At 41.0% G+C, this 16,967-nt stretch overlaps 2 protein-coding genes across 2 annotated transcripts in view; one reads left to right on the forward strand and one right to left on the reverse strand.

Moving 5' to 3' along the window:
• Positions 1-4,137, reverse strand: part of LOC101854534 (glucose-6-phosphate exchanger SLC37A4) — a gene marked incomplete in the record, with an annotated part of 15,390 nt that extends 11,253 nt beyond the window's left edge. Inside the window, 3 exon segments of the mRNA XM_005110298.2 lie at positions 884-1,021; positions 2,115-2,329; positions 3,832-4,137. Of these exon segments, the coding sequence (XP_005110355.2) occupies positions 884-1,021; positions 2,115-2,253 (277 nt within the window).
• A 372-nt stretch (positions 4,138-4,509) lies between these two features.
• Positions 4,510-16,271, forward strand: LOC101852964 (nucleoporin NUP35). The gene is made up of 11 exons (XM_005110292.3): positions 4,510-4,789; positions 5,672-5,784; positions 6,032-6,126; positions 7,146-7,224; positions 7,558-7,642; positions 9,216-9,327; positions 10,016-10,066; positions 10,797-10,866; positions 11,811-11,939; positions 13,394-13,543; positions 16,018-16,271. Exons 1-11 carry the CDS (start codon positions 4,750-4,752, stop codon positions 16,093-16,095), a joined length of 1,002 nt encoding a protein of 333 aa, XP_005110349.1. The 5' UTR covers positions 4,510-4,749; the 3' UTR covers positions 16,096-16,271.
• The last annotated feature ends 696 nt before the right edge of the window (positions 16,272-16,967 follow it).

Raw genomic sequence — 16,967 nt, forward strand, 5'->3', positions numbered from 1 at the left:
CTCTCTCTCTCTCTCTCAAACGCACGCGTACACACAAACACACACACACACACACACACACACACACACATACACACACACACTCACACACGTGAGCGCATACCCACACATGTAAACGCACAGTAGAAAGGTTAATCATACACATACGTACATACACAAGGATACTCATAAAAAAACACAGACATACGCATGCACACTCAAGTAAGCACAAACACGCTTTTAACCACATAACCAACATACAATGTTGGAGCGAACAATAAAATTGACTCTTACATCAAGCAAAGAAATTCGCAAAATTACGAGAAGACAGGTCCAAAGATAAAGAAAAAATGTTTCAGATACGGTAAAAGCCTCCATGTGTACCTGCTTCCCCTGCCACTGAAGCAGGCAGCTGCCTTCCGTCAGGACGCATAGAGGTAATTCATCTCGCTACTAGTGGTCTTATTAATATGTCTCTAGATCTACCCCAGCTGAGCTCGATAAAACTTGCTGTTAAGAGAATTCTTCTTCTAGCCCCAGAATTTGTGATGAAGTAGCTTACACCATCGGTTACGGGTACTTCTTTCAGTGAAGCCTGTCCATTATCATGCTGAGGGGAATGCTTTTGTTTTTTGGGTATTAATGTGGCCCTCTGTGTTTTTCGATTCCCTCATCCCTTTTTTCGCCTTTACCATCAAATATCCAAATATTCAAATATGAAGAGTAGTTAGAGATCATTCTTTATTTTAAAGGTTTTTTTTGTGTAGGAGAGAGATGGGAGGGGGAGAGAGAGAGAGAGAGAGAGAGAGAGAGAGAGAGAAAGAGAGAGAGAGAAAGAGAGAGAAAGAAAGAGTGAGAAGAGACAGAGCCAGCTGCACACAATGCACCAACCACCGAGCCTCACCTGTGAAGGCAGCAGCAGCCAGCCCGGCCAGACAGAGACTGACCGACAGGGTAAGACCCGGGTCCAGTACGTCCACCAGCGTCCCTCCCAGGAACTTGACTACCATGTAGCCCGTCATCTGACTGCTCAGCATTAAACCTGGACATATAAGTACACAGAGAATATGTGAGGCATCGTGGTGAAATTAGGCGCTCATCAAATTAATAAAAATGAAGAAACACAGGCATTTTTTCCTTCAGTTTGGTGATTTTTATCGAAATTTCGTTTTTTGGCTCAACAGCTTTTATTATTATAACACATTTCCAAATGTATTTCTGAAAAATGTAGATTTGAGGCACAGAATAATATGCAATTTTTCAGTTTTTAAGGAATCTCAAGCTACTAAAGTTACGCAACTTTGGCGGCCATTTTCTCACTAATTTTACCACCGAAACCAGGCGACCCCACCTCCTTCAATCGCAAATATCTCACCTCTATTCAAGGTAGAAGGGTATTTTTTTCAACAAAAGCAAGACAATGAACAAGTTTTAAGATGATACCAATAACTCCACGTTCCCAAAAATTGATGAGTTCACTTTTTTAGTAAAAAAGAGAGTTTTACAGCACTTGCAACACAAACAGGTCATGATGTAAGTGCTGAAGATTAAAATTAGAGGTATGGCTAGAGAGTAACATGCAATAAAAATGATGGAGGAGAGAAAAGGATGACAGATATTGGATAGGAAAGGACCTGAGCAAATCCCATCGGAGTAACCACCGCAACCATCCACAGGGAATATAGAAAGCCAAGCTTTTAATTTGAATTTGTGTAAAAAGAAACAAGTCAACACATTAAAGTTTTATTTAGTTTAATTTTTATTAAGGTCTAGTAAGAGATTTATGGTACCGTATTTGCAACATATAAAGGTCATAAAAGTGCAGAAGATTAGAGGTGTTACTAGAGAGTAACATACAAGGAAAAGACATAGGAGAGATAGAAGGATGACTGACAGGACAAAGGGAAATCTGATCAGGGAAACGCTACGTTTCCCTGATCTTTCCTTTACTCACACACATAAGTAAGGGAAAGATCAGGGAAACTTAGCTTTTTTAAGAGCATCCGAGCAAAAGAATGAAAGGAGAACCATGATTGCCGATGTCTGTCGCAGATCTGGCACTGGAGGATGATGACAGAAGCAAGAAAGACAGACAGAAACAACAGAGGGAAAGAAATCAAGTACGTAGGACGTACCGATGTCACTGTTCTTCAGCTGCTCTGACTCCATGATGGTGGGTGAGGCGAAGGACACGGCTTGTCGTAAGTACACAGTGACCAGATAGCCCACAAACAGGAGCACAAACATCCCCTGGAGCTGCCTAGAGACGCCCATGGTGGGATGGTGAGAAGGTGGGATGGTGAGACGGTGGGATGGTTGGCCTGAGCTTTAATCTTGTCCAATCACTGATCTGTTGTAAACATGTAAAACTTAGTTTTAGTTTTACTCTTTAGTAAGAGTTTTACGGCACTTGAAACACAATAAGGTCATATAAGTATAAGCACTGAAGACTTGAGGAATTACAATAAGAGAGTAACAAACATAAAAAAAGAAGGAAAAGAGATAAAGACGATAGATAGTATTGATAGGAAAGAGGAGCAAACCACACCAGAGCATCCGCCAACCACCCACATGTAAAACTTAAGATATTTCTCACAGAACATACTTGTGTTTAAAAACAGAGATCAAGAAAAGTTTTATCAGTCGAACTGCCGTAATGAAAACCTGTCATAATGGAATCTCCCCCCCCCTCCCCCCCCCTATAAAAAAAAGTAAATTTGTCAAAAGGCTATTCACCTTTATAAAATGGAAGCACCTAGCTGATAAAAACCTGTAAATTCTTTGCCATATCGGCAGACCGAAGGGCTGGAATCCAAATGGTCTCTGGATCGGAAAAGTAAAGTAAACAGTAAAGTAAAGTAATAAAATGGAAACCTGCCCAATCTTGAAAAATTGGCTTTTCAGGAGACATCCAGTCATTTCTGGTTTTCACTGGTCAAACAATAATTATATAAATATGATCCTATCAGATGCAGGTGGCAATGGATAGTAAGATTGACACATTGAGGCTTAGCCTAAATTAAATGAGGAATGCATTTGCGAGATGTGATTAAATTTTGCCCACTGTTTGTCCACCGTATAGGTGACCATTGACCCCTTTGTGTGTACAAAGGCCACCGGAGAGGAGACCGTTGTCCTCAAGATCTTTGCGTACAGGCTTGCCATCTGGACCCCCCCCCTCCTCCTCCCCTTAATCCAAGACAACAAATGCCAATGACCGAATTTTTAACTAGCTTCCTTCACAATTCCTACTTGGAAAGGTTTGACTCTAAATCATGATTTACCAGTCTAACGTTCCAGCCCATGGAGGCAGGCTGGGGATGTTTATGAAAAAAAACCCCCCAACAAAACAAGAACGAAAATTATACAAACTGATGAACCAAGTTGGCCTATTAAACAAATAAAATCACACTTTTCAAAATATAGTAATAAAAAAATTCAGATGAAGTAGAATCTATATGATAGAGAGGCTGGATAGGCTTATACTATAATTATAATTAAAATTTAAAATATAGTATATATATATATATATATAATTAGCTATATCACGAATGTATCATATCGATGTGTAGCAAGATCTCCCACAGTGGAAGAGAAGAGAGAAAGAGACATTAGGATTTTTTCCCAAGGTGAGGATCGATGTTACAGTTACAGATTTTAAATAGACCTAGAGATCTAACTATGAAACATTTCAAAGAATTCAAATAATGCATGCATCTCACAAAATGCACCAGCAACTTGTTTCACTATAGGCCTACCCTGATCTGGATCTAGACTAGAAGACAGTAGGTTCCCAATAGTCGAACGTGTAAAGGACCTTCTTCACACAAGTGTACACACAGACTACTTCACGCCAACGCAAGAACGCAGCAGACTACACGTTTGTCAGTGACGCGTACAGTTCATGAGTGACAGAAGGCAGCAGAGAGCAACAGCGCGAGAGAGTCCAGTCGCCACGCTCCGCTGAATCATTCCCTGGCAAGCAAACGTGCGACTACAATTTCGCGTAATCACTGAGCCAATGACAAAATCCGTAGATTTTTTACTTCAAGCTTTCCCATGATTTCCTTAAAGTTTTCACCTATATTTACCCCTTTTCGATATCACCTCTTGTCATCAAAGGAAGCTTTAAATTACGATCGATCGATGCATCATGATCAAATAGTTTTATCATTGTCCAGTGCAGAGTCAACAAAAAGTCTCAAGTCTCATTTTCTTGAAGAATTGTCCTCAAAAAGCGAAATAAAGCGTTTACGGGCATTTTCTGCCTCCGAAAGAGATAATTTTTAAAGCAGTTCGACTCTAGATCAAGTATCCAAACCAAAACTGAGGCTTTCTGTTTACAAAGTTTTGCCACGTTTAAAGCCAATAGATTCGTCCACCTTTTCTTTCATTTCTTCATGTATTTACAGTAGATCTAGTGACAAACCCGGCCCAGTTTGGAATGTGAAGGAAAAAAAAGAAGTAAATATTGTCTTACTGCTTGAACTGAGCTACAAATAATCGAGCGATAACAAGAAGACAAAGGGAAGCCACTCCCAATGAAAACTACACAATTTCTTTGATGAAAATCAAATTTTGAACTCGTTCTATTTTTGTGTGGTAGGCTGGTACAAGATCTTCGCCACCTCGACAACTTAGAATTGTATACACTCATATGATAGTAACTTTAACAGTGTAATTGTTGAGAGCATCTGGTCAACAAAAACTGGGTAACCTGTATTTAAGAGTTTTGTATTTTGATCGGATAGAATCGAAGGCGTTGACAAAATGTTTTCCATCGGTTCTGACAGCATGCAACATGGACACGGTAAGCACAGAAAAGCAAAAATTAGTCTCTCCACTCTTTTATTGTCCAGGAATCAAACTCTAAACCTATGTCTTGATCTTTAGTGTTTGTATGGGTGTGTGTTTTATCTCGATTTTATGTTAGAAGAAACATGGCCTTTAGAATAGTAAAAGTAGCCTAGATCTAGATCTAGAATCTAATCTAGAAGTGAACTGCTGACAGAGTTGATGAAAATGAAGTTGAGGAAGGAGGAAGATGAAGAGCCTTCGAGGTAGCCTAGTTTCAAGTTTGGACTAGACACTAAGCCTGACCAAGGCTTTATCAGAGACTACAGACTTTCCTTGAAATTATAAGCTGGATCTAAATCTAGTTTTTTTAAATTATTGGAGATCGTATTATTTTTCTGAAAAGGAAGTGGCTATTATTATTATCATCCCGGGTGAGAATAAAAATACGATCAACATCTCACCCCAAGTGAGACTTGCCATCGTTGATGATTCTCACCCAGTGTGAAACAAGACCTGTTTTTCCTAATTTCTGAATATTATCTATAAGTGTGGGTGATCAAATTGACTAATTTGGTCGTCTACTAAGTCTTAGTCTAAGATGCTACGGCCATCTCACTTTCGGTCTTTAATTGCCGTCCGGAGCCTCCGTAGACTTATTTAAAAAATCATTTTGCCTTACCAAAATAATTGTAAGGCTGGTGGGTGGTTGGCGGGTGCTCTGATGTGGTTTGCTCCTTCTTTCCTTTAAAAAATCTATCGTCTTTATCTCCCCTCCTTCTTTTTTGTGTTTGTTACTCTCTTGTAACACCTCTAATCAAATCTTAGGCACTTATATATATAATGGCCTTATTGTGTTGCAAGTGCCGTAAAACACTTAAACTAAACTCTCTTGCAGACTCCATGATGTCCCTATCCCCTTCAAGTCCTGGCCAGCATGCTCCCAGTCACTCGTCGCCGTTCTTGCCCGGTTATCTCCTAGGGGACCACCCCTCTCATCACCATGCAGTGGTACGTAGTCTTCTTCTTCTTCTTCTTCTTCACTTCTTCTTTGATTCTTCTTCTTTGATTCTTCGTTCTTCTTAGATTCTTCTTCAAGAACTGTGTCCATATCGATAACTGAAAATTGTGTACATGATAATAATTTTTACAGCCTGTAATTGTTAAGAGGATTTCTATCTTTACAATGGTGCTCCTTTTTGACAATTTCGCCCTTGGTTTGTCTATAACTTTGTGTGTCTTATATATTTTTCATCAGTCCAGTCCACGTCTGTGGTCATCTGGTAGCAGTCAGAGCCCGGGACCCAAGTCATCGGCCGTCCACTTCACACCGTCTGGTCCTGGCCTCGTCAGGTAACAGCTTCTGTTTTTGTCTGTCTCACAGTGTGGGTGGATGGCGGGTGCTCTGTTGTATCTCTCCTTTTAAAAAAAATTTCTATATTACTTTCTTGTAATACCTCCGACCTTTGGCACTTATATGACCTATTTATTTTGCACGTGCCATAAAATTACTACTACTACTACTACTACTACTACTACTATTACTTCTACTTCTTCTTCTTCTTCTTCTTCTTCTTCTTCTTCTTCTTCTTCTTCTTCTTCTTCCTCTTCCTCTTGTCTGTCTTCTTTTTTCTTCTTGTTCTTCATCTTTATTACATTACATTTGAAGACCATTATCATGATTATCTATCATGTACTGGGCCATACTGCTTAGTTCCTCTGTTGGTCCGTACTAGTGGGGGGTTGGCCACATTTCATGTCTTATGGCTCTGTGTGTCTTTCATTGCTGGAAAACTTATGGAACATTTTTGTGCTTCTCTTTACTCAACTCAAATAAACTCCAAACTCGTGAGTGTCTTAGGATGTATCTGTCTCAGATTTGATAGTTTAACTTGTTAGGGTGAGTGGTTGGCGGGTGCTCTGGTGGGGTTTGCTTCTTCTGTCCTATGAAACATCTATCATCCTTATCTCCCCTTCTTCTTTTTTATGTTTATTACTCTCTTGTAGCACCTAATCTTCTGGCACTCATATGACCTTATGCGGTTGCGAGTGCCGTAATACCTCTACTAAAACAAAACTAACTTGTTAGGAGTGGTATCTGTGGTGTAGCAGTTAAGTGCGTGCTTTTCTGTCACACACAGGAGACTTTGGTTCAATTCCCAAGAGGGTAGAATTTTTACTGAGTGTCTCAGTCTTTGTGCTGGATGGGATATTGTATCCCTCTCAAGACGTGTTGGCACTGAAAACCAGGGTCGGCAGCCCACCCTGCCCCTAATTGGTCTGAATAGTGTTGATGAAGGCATGAAAACACATAAATATTGGGAAAAACAAATTTTTAAAATCTTGTCAGGCTGTTTCTGTTTCTATTTCAGACGTGACTCCACTCGCAAAGTCGGTGGCCCTCCAGTGAAGAGCCTCTACTCCAGTTCTGCAGCCGATACCAGTGTTCAGGTGTGTGTTTTTTTTGGTTTTCTTGTTGTTGTTTTGGTTGTTTTATTTTTCAATTTTATAGCCATCTTGTCACGACGTCTTATGTTTTTTACATTTTATGTATGAGTAGCCCTCAGACCATGGCAGCCGCAGAGAGAGAGAGAGAGAAAGAGAGGGGGGGAGGCAGAGTGAAAGCTGCATTCATGCTGTGTAGCAGTAGTAAGAAAGATCAATAGAGATCAATAAATGTTTTATTTATTCATTCACTCCTTCACTCACTCATTTATGCACTCGCTTACTCACTCGTTCATCCATTCACCCTCCTCCATTCATTCATTCATTCCTTGTCCTCAGGGGGGCTTTGCTGTCCATGGACATTCCCAGTCATCTCCTGCCCTGAGAAATCTGTCTGTATCATCTCCTGCCCCGCCCACGACAGGTAGGTCACTGACCCCGCCCACCACATGTAGGTCACTGGCCCCACCCACCACTGGTAGGTCAATGGCAGAAACTTGTAGTTTGAAGCCCACCTTCTGAATGTTTTATTAGTGTCTCATTAGACAGTAAACTAATAGAAATTACAGTATCAGCTGTCTATATTGCATGGGCCTCAGTATTCCGCTATTTAGCAGATTTCCTCTGTTAATCTCCACTGCTGGGTGGGGGGAGACTGCTGGGTGGGGCCCCTCCCACCCCTCCCAGTAATGCGCCACCACTTTCTGTACATAATCGAGATCGTAAATAATATTTGATAAGTGGCTCTTTTACTTGAATTATCTTCTTTTTACTTTACTTTTCCGATCCAGCGGCCATTTGGGTTCTAGCCCTTCGGTCTGTCGATATGGCAAAGAATTGACAGGTTTTAATCAGCTGTGCTTTGTCGCTGCATAGAGTGTTTCCGATGTCTGGGGAGGCAGGTAGGTAGGTGCTACGCAGATCACAAAGTGCTGGGCAGTTAAAGAGGTGGTGTGGTATTGTTTCATCCTGGCAGTAGCACAACGGGCAGTCGGGTGGGGTATCCTTGCAGATCCTATTAAGGTAGGAATTTAGTGGTATGTGTTGTGTTCGCAGGCGAAATATCGTGACTTGTTCTCTTCTACTCAGGGAATTTATTGTATCTTTAGAGTTGGGGACTGTCATGTGTGCAAATACAGTTCTTCCAGTTTTGCCCATTGCCCATCCATTCAGCCACTGTTCCCTGATGTTGCATTTGATGATGTTCTTGGCTGTCTGTTGTGATACTGGGTTGTGTGGTTGTGTTTGTGTTGCTCCCTTCTTGGCAAGGGTGTCTGCTCTGTCGTTTCATGGGATGTTGCTGTGGCCAGGTATCCACTGTAGTGTCAGGTCGACGGCATAGGTCTGTATGAACGTTCCATTATCTTCCAAACCCTCAAATTGGTATGAAATAACCTTCCTTTGATAAATTGATGGTTTATATTTCAGCTTTCTGGGGTTAAACAGTATAATAATAATGGGTATCTGGTGAAAATGGTCGTCTATCTCGATCACACGCAAAATTCCTCCTTTTTTTAAATTTCTGAATTGAGACCCATGGTATTGACAATGACAATCTTTATTCATCTCACGGAGAGAAATTTCTCTTGGTTGTTTACAATGGCAATATCTCAGTAAATCTATCTGTTGTTTTTTACATGTCTAATTTTTTAAGGATGTAGGGGACACGTATACCATCATCTGCAGACTAAGGACGATGTTTTGTCATATTTTCAAAATAACCATGATACACAAATAAGAAATGTGAATTTGCACCTTTCCTGGTACTCAATTTTTGTGCTTGTCCTTTCATGTTTCAGATTATGGAGGACACAGCATTGAAAAATCTGTATATATAAATAAGGGAGATGTTGGGGAGGGGGGGGGGAAGGTTTGTGTTAATTTAATTTTTTGTTAAAGTACCCTAAAACGGCACGTCTTTAAATGTTGTTGAATGACCAGACTGGATGTTCTCAATATGTAAATGATTTCTCTACACTGTCTCCGTCTACGTCCAGGTCTGTTCCAGATGCCCGGTGGTTCCCGTGGCGACACAAGCGTGTCTGGTCTGGGTGTGCCCCAGACGATGCCGTTGTCCCCAGCGCAGGCGGATCCTTTCTACACACAGGGGTAAGCGGATGGCGTTCATATGACCTTATGCAGTTATGAGCGCCGTAAAACCCTCTACTATAAAAAATATTTTTTAAAGGGGTAAGCGGTTGGTTGGAGGGTGCCTCTGGTAGGGTTTTTTGGTTCGTTTCTTTTCTGTTTGTCATTTTCTGTCTATTTTTCTTGCTTTTTCCCCAGCTCTAGGTAACCCTCGTTGTGTTGTTTTGCTGCTTTGTGTTTTTTGGGGGGTTTTTTTGTAAGTCGAAATTGTCCAAGAAGACCTCTCATTGTTGAGGAGAAGAGCGGTTATCCTAGAAGGGTGGGTGTCTTGAACAGTGTCTTTATTATATTATGGGAAAAATGGGGGGGGGGGGATGAATAAGAAGTTGCCATTTGTAGAGCTGATTGTCTTCGATATGTGGGGCAGTCAGAGCATATGGGTGGTTGGCGGGTGCTCTGGTGTGGTTTGCTTCTTCTTTCCTATCAAACATCTATCGTCCTTCTTCTTTTTTTATGTTTGTTACTCTCTTGTAACACCCCTAATCTTCTGGCGCTCATATGACCTTATGCAGTTGCGAGCGCCGTAAAACTTCTACTAAAAAAAAAAGAGCAGGTTCGACTGTATTATGCTGAGAGCAGCAAGTGTTTTTTTGGCTACATTTTTATTTTGATTTGTTTGACGTGTTTTTTTTGTTTTTTTCTTTTTCAGAGATTTGAAATCGGATGACCAGCTGGATGAGACATGGGTCACTGTCTTTGGGTTGGTCTCTTTGTGTATTTTTATTGTGGATGTGTGTGTCGGATGCTTCTCGTTTTCTGTGTTTTTCTGTGTGCTCATTTATGTGTGTAACCGGAGTCTGTGATGTAGTGCCTAGGCGTTTCACTGTGGCATGTAAAAGACCTGAGTTCGATACCCGAGTGGGAAGAAGTTCTTGTAAAGTATCTTGGTCTTTCTGCTGGGGTGTTGTATCCCTCTTAACCCGGTTTGACCCTGACAGGCAGGGTCGGAAGCCCGCCTCCTTAATGATCTAAATTGTGTCAATGGGAGCTTAAAAGCGTCTGCATTTTTTAAAAAGATGAAAATTTGTGTGTGTGTATTGGATGTTTATCATATTCTGTGTCTTTTAATGTGTTGATTTGTGTTTTTGTGCGTTGGCTGTTTATCATTTTCTTTATTTTTCCGTGTGTTCAGCTTTTTTTTTGGTTTGCTTGTTGCTCTCTAAGTAGTCTATTAACCCTCTCTTTGGCACTTATATGACGTATTTGTGTTGCAAGTGCTGTTAAACGCTTAGTAAGTGGGTAGTTGGCGGGTGCTCTGGTGTGGTTTGTTTCTTCTTTCCTACCAAACATCTATGGTCTTTATCTCCCCTCCTTTTTTTGTGTTTGTTACTCTCTTGTAACTCCTCTAATCTTCGGCTCTTATATGACCTTATTGTGTTGCAAGTGCCGCAAAACGCTTACTAAAATTAAATGGACCTTTAATGTTTCAGATTCCCGCCTGGTGCTACGTCTTTCATTCTACAACAGTTTTCCCAGTACGGAACGGTGCTCAAACATGTGGTGAGTACACTTACCATGCACTCAGTGACACAGAGATGGTTGGAGCATGCAACGAAAGACAGCGGTGCGCTTATTCGTTAGTCTCAGAGAGACAGTGTTGCACTCATTCACAGAGACTGAATTGGTTGGTTGACGGGTGCTCTGGTGTGGTTTGCTACTTTTTTCCTATCAATTATCTATTGTTCTGATCTCTCCTCCTTTTTTGTGTTTGTTTCTCTCTAGTAACACCTCTAATCTTCACGACACTCATATGACCTCTTTGTATTGCGAGTGCTGTGAAACTGTTACTAAAACTGAAACTAAAATTTCTCTTTCCCCACTGGTAGATCTCAGTTCTTTTCTTTCCCTGTGCTTTTGGACGTCTTTCTTGCTTTATCCAAGCACTAGATGGGGGGCAGTTATTGTGGCGATGTACACAGGTGGCTGGAGGACGCCACTGGTCGGTCCAACTTCTTTTCTTTCCTCTCTGTTGTTTCTGTCTGTCTGTCTTACTTTTTCCTGAGCACAAAATGACTGTTGGTGGTTGACGGGTGCTCTGGTGTGGTTTGCTTCTTCTTTCCTATCAAACATCTATCGTCTTTATCTCCCCTCCTTTTTTGTGTTTGTTACACTTCGGCACTTATATGACCTTATTGTATTGTGTTGCAAGTGCCGTAAGACACTTACTAAAACTTAACAAAATGATTATGATTGTGTCGATGTGCGTCTCTTTACTCAAACTCAAGTGTCAGTGTACCCCTGTTTACTCAAACTAAAGCTCTCCCCTCCTTCTCTACTTTCCCCCTCCACCTCTTCCTCTCCATCCCCTCTTTTCTCCTCCCCCTCCCCTCTCTTTTCCTCCCCCTCTTTCCCTCTCCCTCGCCCTCTCTCTCTCTCCTCCGCCTCACTCCCCACCCCTCCACCTCTCCCTCTTCACTCCCCCCTTCCTCACTCTCCACCTCCAGGTGGCCTCGGAATGCAACTGGATGCACCTCCACTATCTGTCCAAGATTCAGGCCAAGAAGGCTTTGAGCAAAGATGGAAAAGTCTTCGGCGGCTGCATGAAGATTGGAGTCACACCGTGCATCGAGAAGGTACGTCGGATAAAATCTCCTGTCAGTTTTCATTTTTTTAAAAATGTGTCAGTTGTTATTAAATAAAAATCATGAGTAAGTCAGTTGTCATAACATCATGTTTCATTTGTCATAAAGTCATGAGTCCTTTGCTATAAAATGATGTGTCAGTTGTTATTTTTTAAAAAGTGTCAGTTGTTATAAATTTACGTGTCAGTTGTTATATAGTCATGAGTCAGTTCTAATAAGTGGGTGGTTGGCGGGTGCTCTGGTGTGGTTTGCTCTTTCTTTCTTATCGAACATCTATCGTCTTTATCTCCCCTCCATCTTTTTTGTGTTTGTTACTCTCTTGTAACGCCTGTCATCTTCGGCACTTATATGACCTTATTGTGTTGCAAGTGCCGTAGAACACTTACTAAAAAAACTAAAACTAAAATCACGTGTCAGTTGTTATTTTAAAAAAGTGTCTGTTGTTATAAATTTACATGTCAGTTGTTATAAAGTCATGAGTCAGTTCTTATAAAATCATGTGCTCTTGTATGGCTTGCCCCTTCTCTCTCCTATCAAACTCCTATCGTTGTTATACATCTCCTCCTTTTTTATGTTTGATACTTGTTCTTCCTCTACTGTTAATCTCCTATCGTTGTTATCTCTCCTCCTTTTTTGTTTTTGATACTCTCTTGCAACACCTCTAATCTTCGGCACTTATTTGACCTTATTGTAACATCTATCATCCTGATCTCTTCTCTTCCTTTTTTTTTTTACATGTGTGTTGCTCTCTTGTAACTCCTCTAATCTTCGGCACTTATATGACTTTACTGTGTTGCAAGTGCTGTAAAAATCTTACTAACTGGCGCTCATATGACCTTATGCAGTTGCGAGCGCCGTAAAACCTTACTAAAGCACAAACAAACATCTTACTACAACATGACCTTACTGACTTATTGAGTTCAAATGTGCCGTAAAACACTTATTATTATCATCACCCCCCGGGGCGGTGCTACTGACTGAAGTGTTTTTAGGCCATTCCAAAAGGGGGGACATTAACATCTGGAGTTTTTATGTACAGGAGAATTGTAACTGTAAATGGGCCGATCCATCAATGTCATGCTCATAATTGTGCCTGAACTGCAGCAGGGAACTGAACTGCTGCTTTTTCTTTCGTAATCCTTACTATCGTCATTTTTTTTCCTCTACTTCTTTTGTATATTTGTCACACTCTTGTGACCTGCTATTTCCGGGGTGCCTTGATAGTCGAAGCAGACTTTGTGCTGTTGAAGCTAGAGAGGTGAGCAGAGTAAGTCTGATTCCCTGTAAGGACTTCTCTGTTGACATCCATCCCTTGGCGCTCATATGACCTTATGCAGTTGCGAACGCCGTAAAATCTCTTCTGAAACAAAAAACTCATACTATTAAAAACAAAACTTATTAACTGATTGTGTGAGTGTTTCTCATGTGCCCGTGTGTTCTCTCAGAGCGTGATGGAGGAGAAGGAGAACAGCTACATGTCGAGGTCGCTGGCCGTCGAGGACTCGATCCACTCCCCCGGCGAACTCAACTCAAGCAAACTGACCCCGATACGACCTCTGACCGCTGCCTACGTGGCCTCCAGGGGAGAGTATGAGGTGGGTGTGGCTGATTGACCTCTGACTTTGTGTAACTGTTGCAGGCTGGCTTGTCAACGTTCCCAGATTTACTGGGGTTGTCCCGATTGCGGGAATGGCAAATACATGTGAGAGTTTTATCCCGTTCACTGCGCTGAAACCAGTTTCACTTTATACACCTGTAGTTTTGTTTGATTTTAGGTCTTCTCTTCTGAAGTTATATGGGGAAATCAGGCGCTCGTCATAATAATGAAAACGAAGAAACTGGCACTTTCCCGCAGGTTTAGGAATTTTACCGAATTTTTGTTTTTTGGCTCAATACCTTCTATGTCCATTTAAGAACACATTTCTGTTTGGGTTATATTGAAAAACACTGATTAAAGGCACAGAAAATGTAAATTATCAGTTTCCACAGACTCTCAAGCTAAGGAAATAACTAAACTTTGGTGGCCATTTTCTTGCAAATTTTACTCCTCAAATCAGGTGATCCCCACCTCCTTCAATTGCCAGTATCTCAACTTGTATCCAAGATAAATGGATATTTTTTTCATTGAAAGCAAGACAAATGAGCAAGCTTTAATATGACACCAATAACTCCGCATGCCCAAAAATTGACGAGCGCCTGATTCCAGCACGTCGTGACACATATTATAGAGTTGGCTCACCCTGTTTGGGTTTCGAAAAGGTTGGCAAGCCTGCTGTAGTGCTGTGTTGCTTTTCTTTTCATGCTCTAGTGGTTGAATTCCCGGACTCTTGGTCAAAAGGTTGTATGTTCGAATCCCATCAATGGCCCAACATTGTGTCCTTGGGAAAGGCTCTTTACTCGAAATTTCCTCACTTCACCCAAGGTGGGAATGGATTCCCGGCTATAGACAGCAAAAATTCTGGTCGGTTTGTTAGTGTTTGAGCATGTGCAATCCATAGCTTGCACTGTATGCTTCCCGGAAAACAAAGAATGTTTCTGAGTGTTCTAGGGGCTGCTGAAGTTGTAATAATTCTAAAGCTCATAGTTCATGTTAAGAAGCATGGATAATATGTCCTTTATAAATTCAATTATTGTTATTATATTATCATCACCGTTATTGTTATTATCATCACTATTACTATCATCTTCATTATTATTATTTTTATTATTATCATCATTATTATTACTATTGTTATTTTTTAATATATATGTTCTTTCCCTTTGCAGTCTTTAGTCTGTCTGCCCTTTCTTTTCCTCTGCACTTAAGGATGGTTACTCTGTCAGTGTGCTTCTCATACTCTGTACTCAAACGAACTAAAAATACCAATAACTGTTGTACCTCTATGACATCTGCTGACCAAGCAGGTGGTTAGAGGATGCTGCATGGGTGGTTGGCGGGTGCTCCGGTGTGGTTTGCTTCTTCTTTCCTATCAAACATCTGTCGTCCTTATCTCTCCTCCTTTTTTGTGTTTGTTACTCTCTTGTTAACTCCTCTAATCTTCGTCGGCACTTATATGACCTTATTGTGTTGAAAGTGTCGTAAAACACTTACTTAAACTAAAGGAGGATGCTGCCGATAGGTCCTACTTGTTTTGTTTTTTCTCCCTCTGTTGTTTCTGTCTGTCTGTCTGTCTTGCTGCCCCCCCACTAGAAATGACTGGTGGGTGTTTGACGCGTGCTCTGGTGGGGTTTGCTCCTTCTTTCTAACGAAGCATTCTGTCGCCCTTATCTCTCATCATTCTTTTCTTTGTGTTTTCGTTACTTTTTACTGACACCTCGAATCTTTGGCACTTACTTGCATATGACCTAATTGAGTTGCAAATGCCGTAAAAAATTGTTACTAAATCTAAAAACGGAGGCAATAATTAACTATGAATTTCCCTGTGTCTGTCTGTCATTTTTGTTTGTGACGTTGTTTGTCTGTCCTTTTGTCAGGGGTGGGTGGTTGGCGGGTGCTCTGGTGTGGTTTGCTTCTACTTTCCTATCAAACATCTATCGTCCTTATCTCCCCTTCTTCTTTTTTAAATGTTTGTTACTCTCTTGTAACACCTCTAATCTTCTGGCGCTCATATGACCTTATGCAGTTGCGAGCGCCGTAAAACCTCTACTTAAACGAAAAAACGGGCAGGCGTACAGGTGCGGTTTGTTCCTTCCTCTCTATGAAACACCTTTTGTCCTTCTCTCTCGTCTCTCTTTTCTTTGTATGATACTGTCTGATAATACTAACACCTCTAGTCTTTGACACTTTTTTAAAACCTATTTGTGTTGCAAGTGATTTAAAACTCTTACTAAAACTTTTTAAAAACCAACTAAAATTCGTGAGTGGTTGGCGGGTGCTCTGGTGTATTTTGCTCCTTCTTTTCTATCAAACATCTATCGTCCTGATCTCCCCTTCTTCTTTTTTATGTTTGTTACTCTCTTTCTTGTAGCACCTCTAATCTTCGGCACTTATGTGACCTTATTGTGTTCCAAGTGCCGTAAAACTGTTACTAAAACTTTTTTTGAACCCTAAAATTCTGTGTCTGACCAGGTACTGAGAGACAAGCAGACGCCCAAGAGAGATGCCGGCCTGGTCTCTAAGTTCAAGGAGTACATGTTTGGCTACTGACCCCTGAACTCTGACCTCTGTGTCTTGTAAATAGCAATGGCATCTTTATATGTTGTGGTCGGGGGGAGAGAAATGTGAGCTGAAGTCAGTACTGTATATACTCGCCGACTTATCGCACGATAACATGACCTGGCCTTTTATAAAATGAGGTTGGGGGGCGGGGGTGGTTGAAAGGCGAAACTAATGAAAAAATGAAAATTAGACTACAGTGACTTCAGACTCCTCAATAAAACTGTGCACCCTTTAAATGATTCTGAACCATCGTTAATTTTTTTCAAATTAAAAAATTAAGTGGTTTGGAAGTTTTAGGCGGCCAAAGTGACGAACTTTCACGAATATAATATGTATAGATACCAGCATGGACCTGGAAAGGTTACAATACAGTTGAACTTGTTGTCTGAGAGGTTCGTCCATTGCTGAGGAGAAAAGGGGCTTCTCAGGTGGCCGTCTTGCACGGTGTCATTATGATATATTCGAGAACGAGGAAGAAGAAGAAGAAATTATAATATATAAATGGCGCAAGGGGAGATATGGGAAGTAGCGGCAGTTTGAGCAGGTTCGACTGTGATTTTAAATAGTCTTATGAAATTTGTCACTATGTGGTGGAGTCAGGCACTCGTAATATTTGGGCATATGGAGGTATTGGTGTAATCATAAAGGTTGTTCACTTGCCTTGCTTTCGACGGAAAAAAATATCTTGAATAGAAGTCGAGATAATTTGCGATTGAAGGAGGTGGGGTCGCCTAGTTTCAGAAGTAAAATTAACGAGAAAATGGCCGCCAAAGTTAGGCGACTGCTATGGCTTAAGAGTCCTTGGAAACTGCAAATTTACTTTTTTTGTTCTTTTATTCGTTTTTTCATAAAATCCACAC

The sequence above is a fragment of the Aplysia californica genome, unplaced genomic scaffold (assembly GCF_000002075.1).
Source record: "Aplysia californica isolate F4 #8 unplaced genomic scaffold, AplCal3.0 scaffold00872, whole genome shotgun sequence".
NCBI lineage: Eukaryota > Metazoa > Mollusca > Gastropoda > Aplysiida > Aplysiidae > Aplysia > Aplysia californica.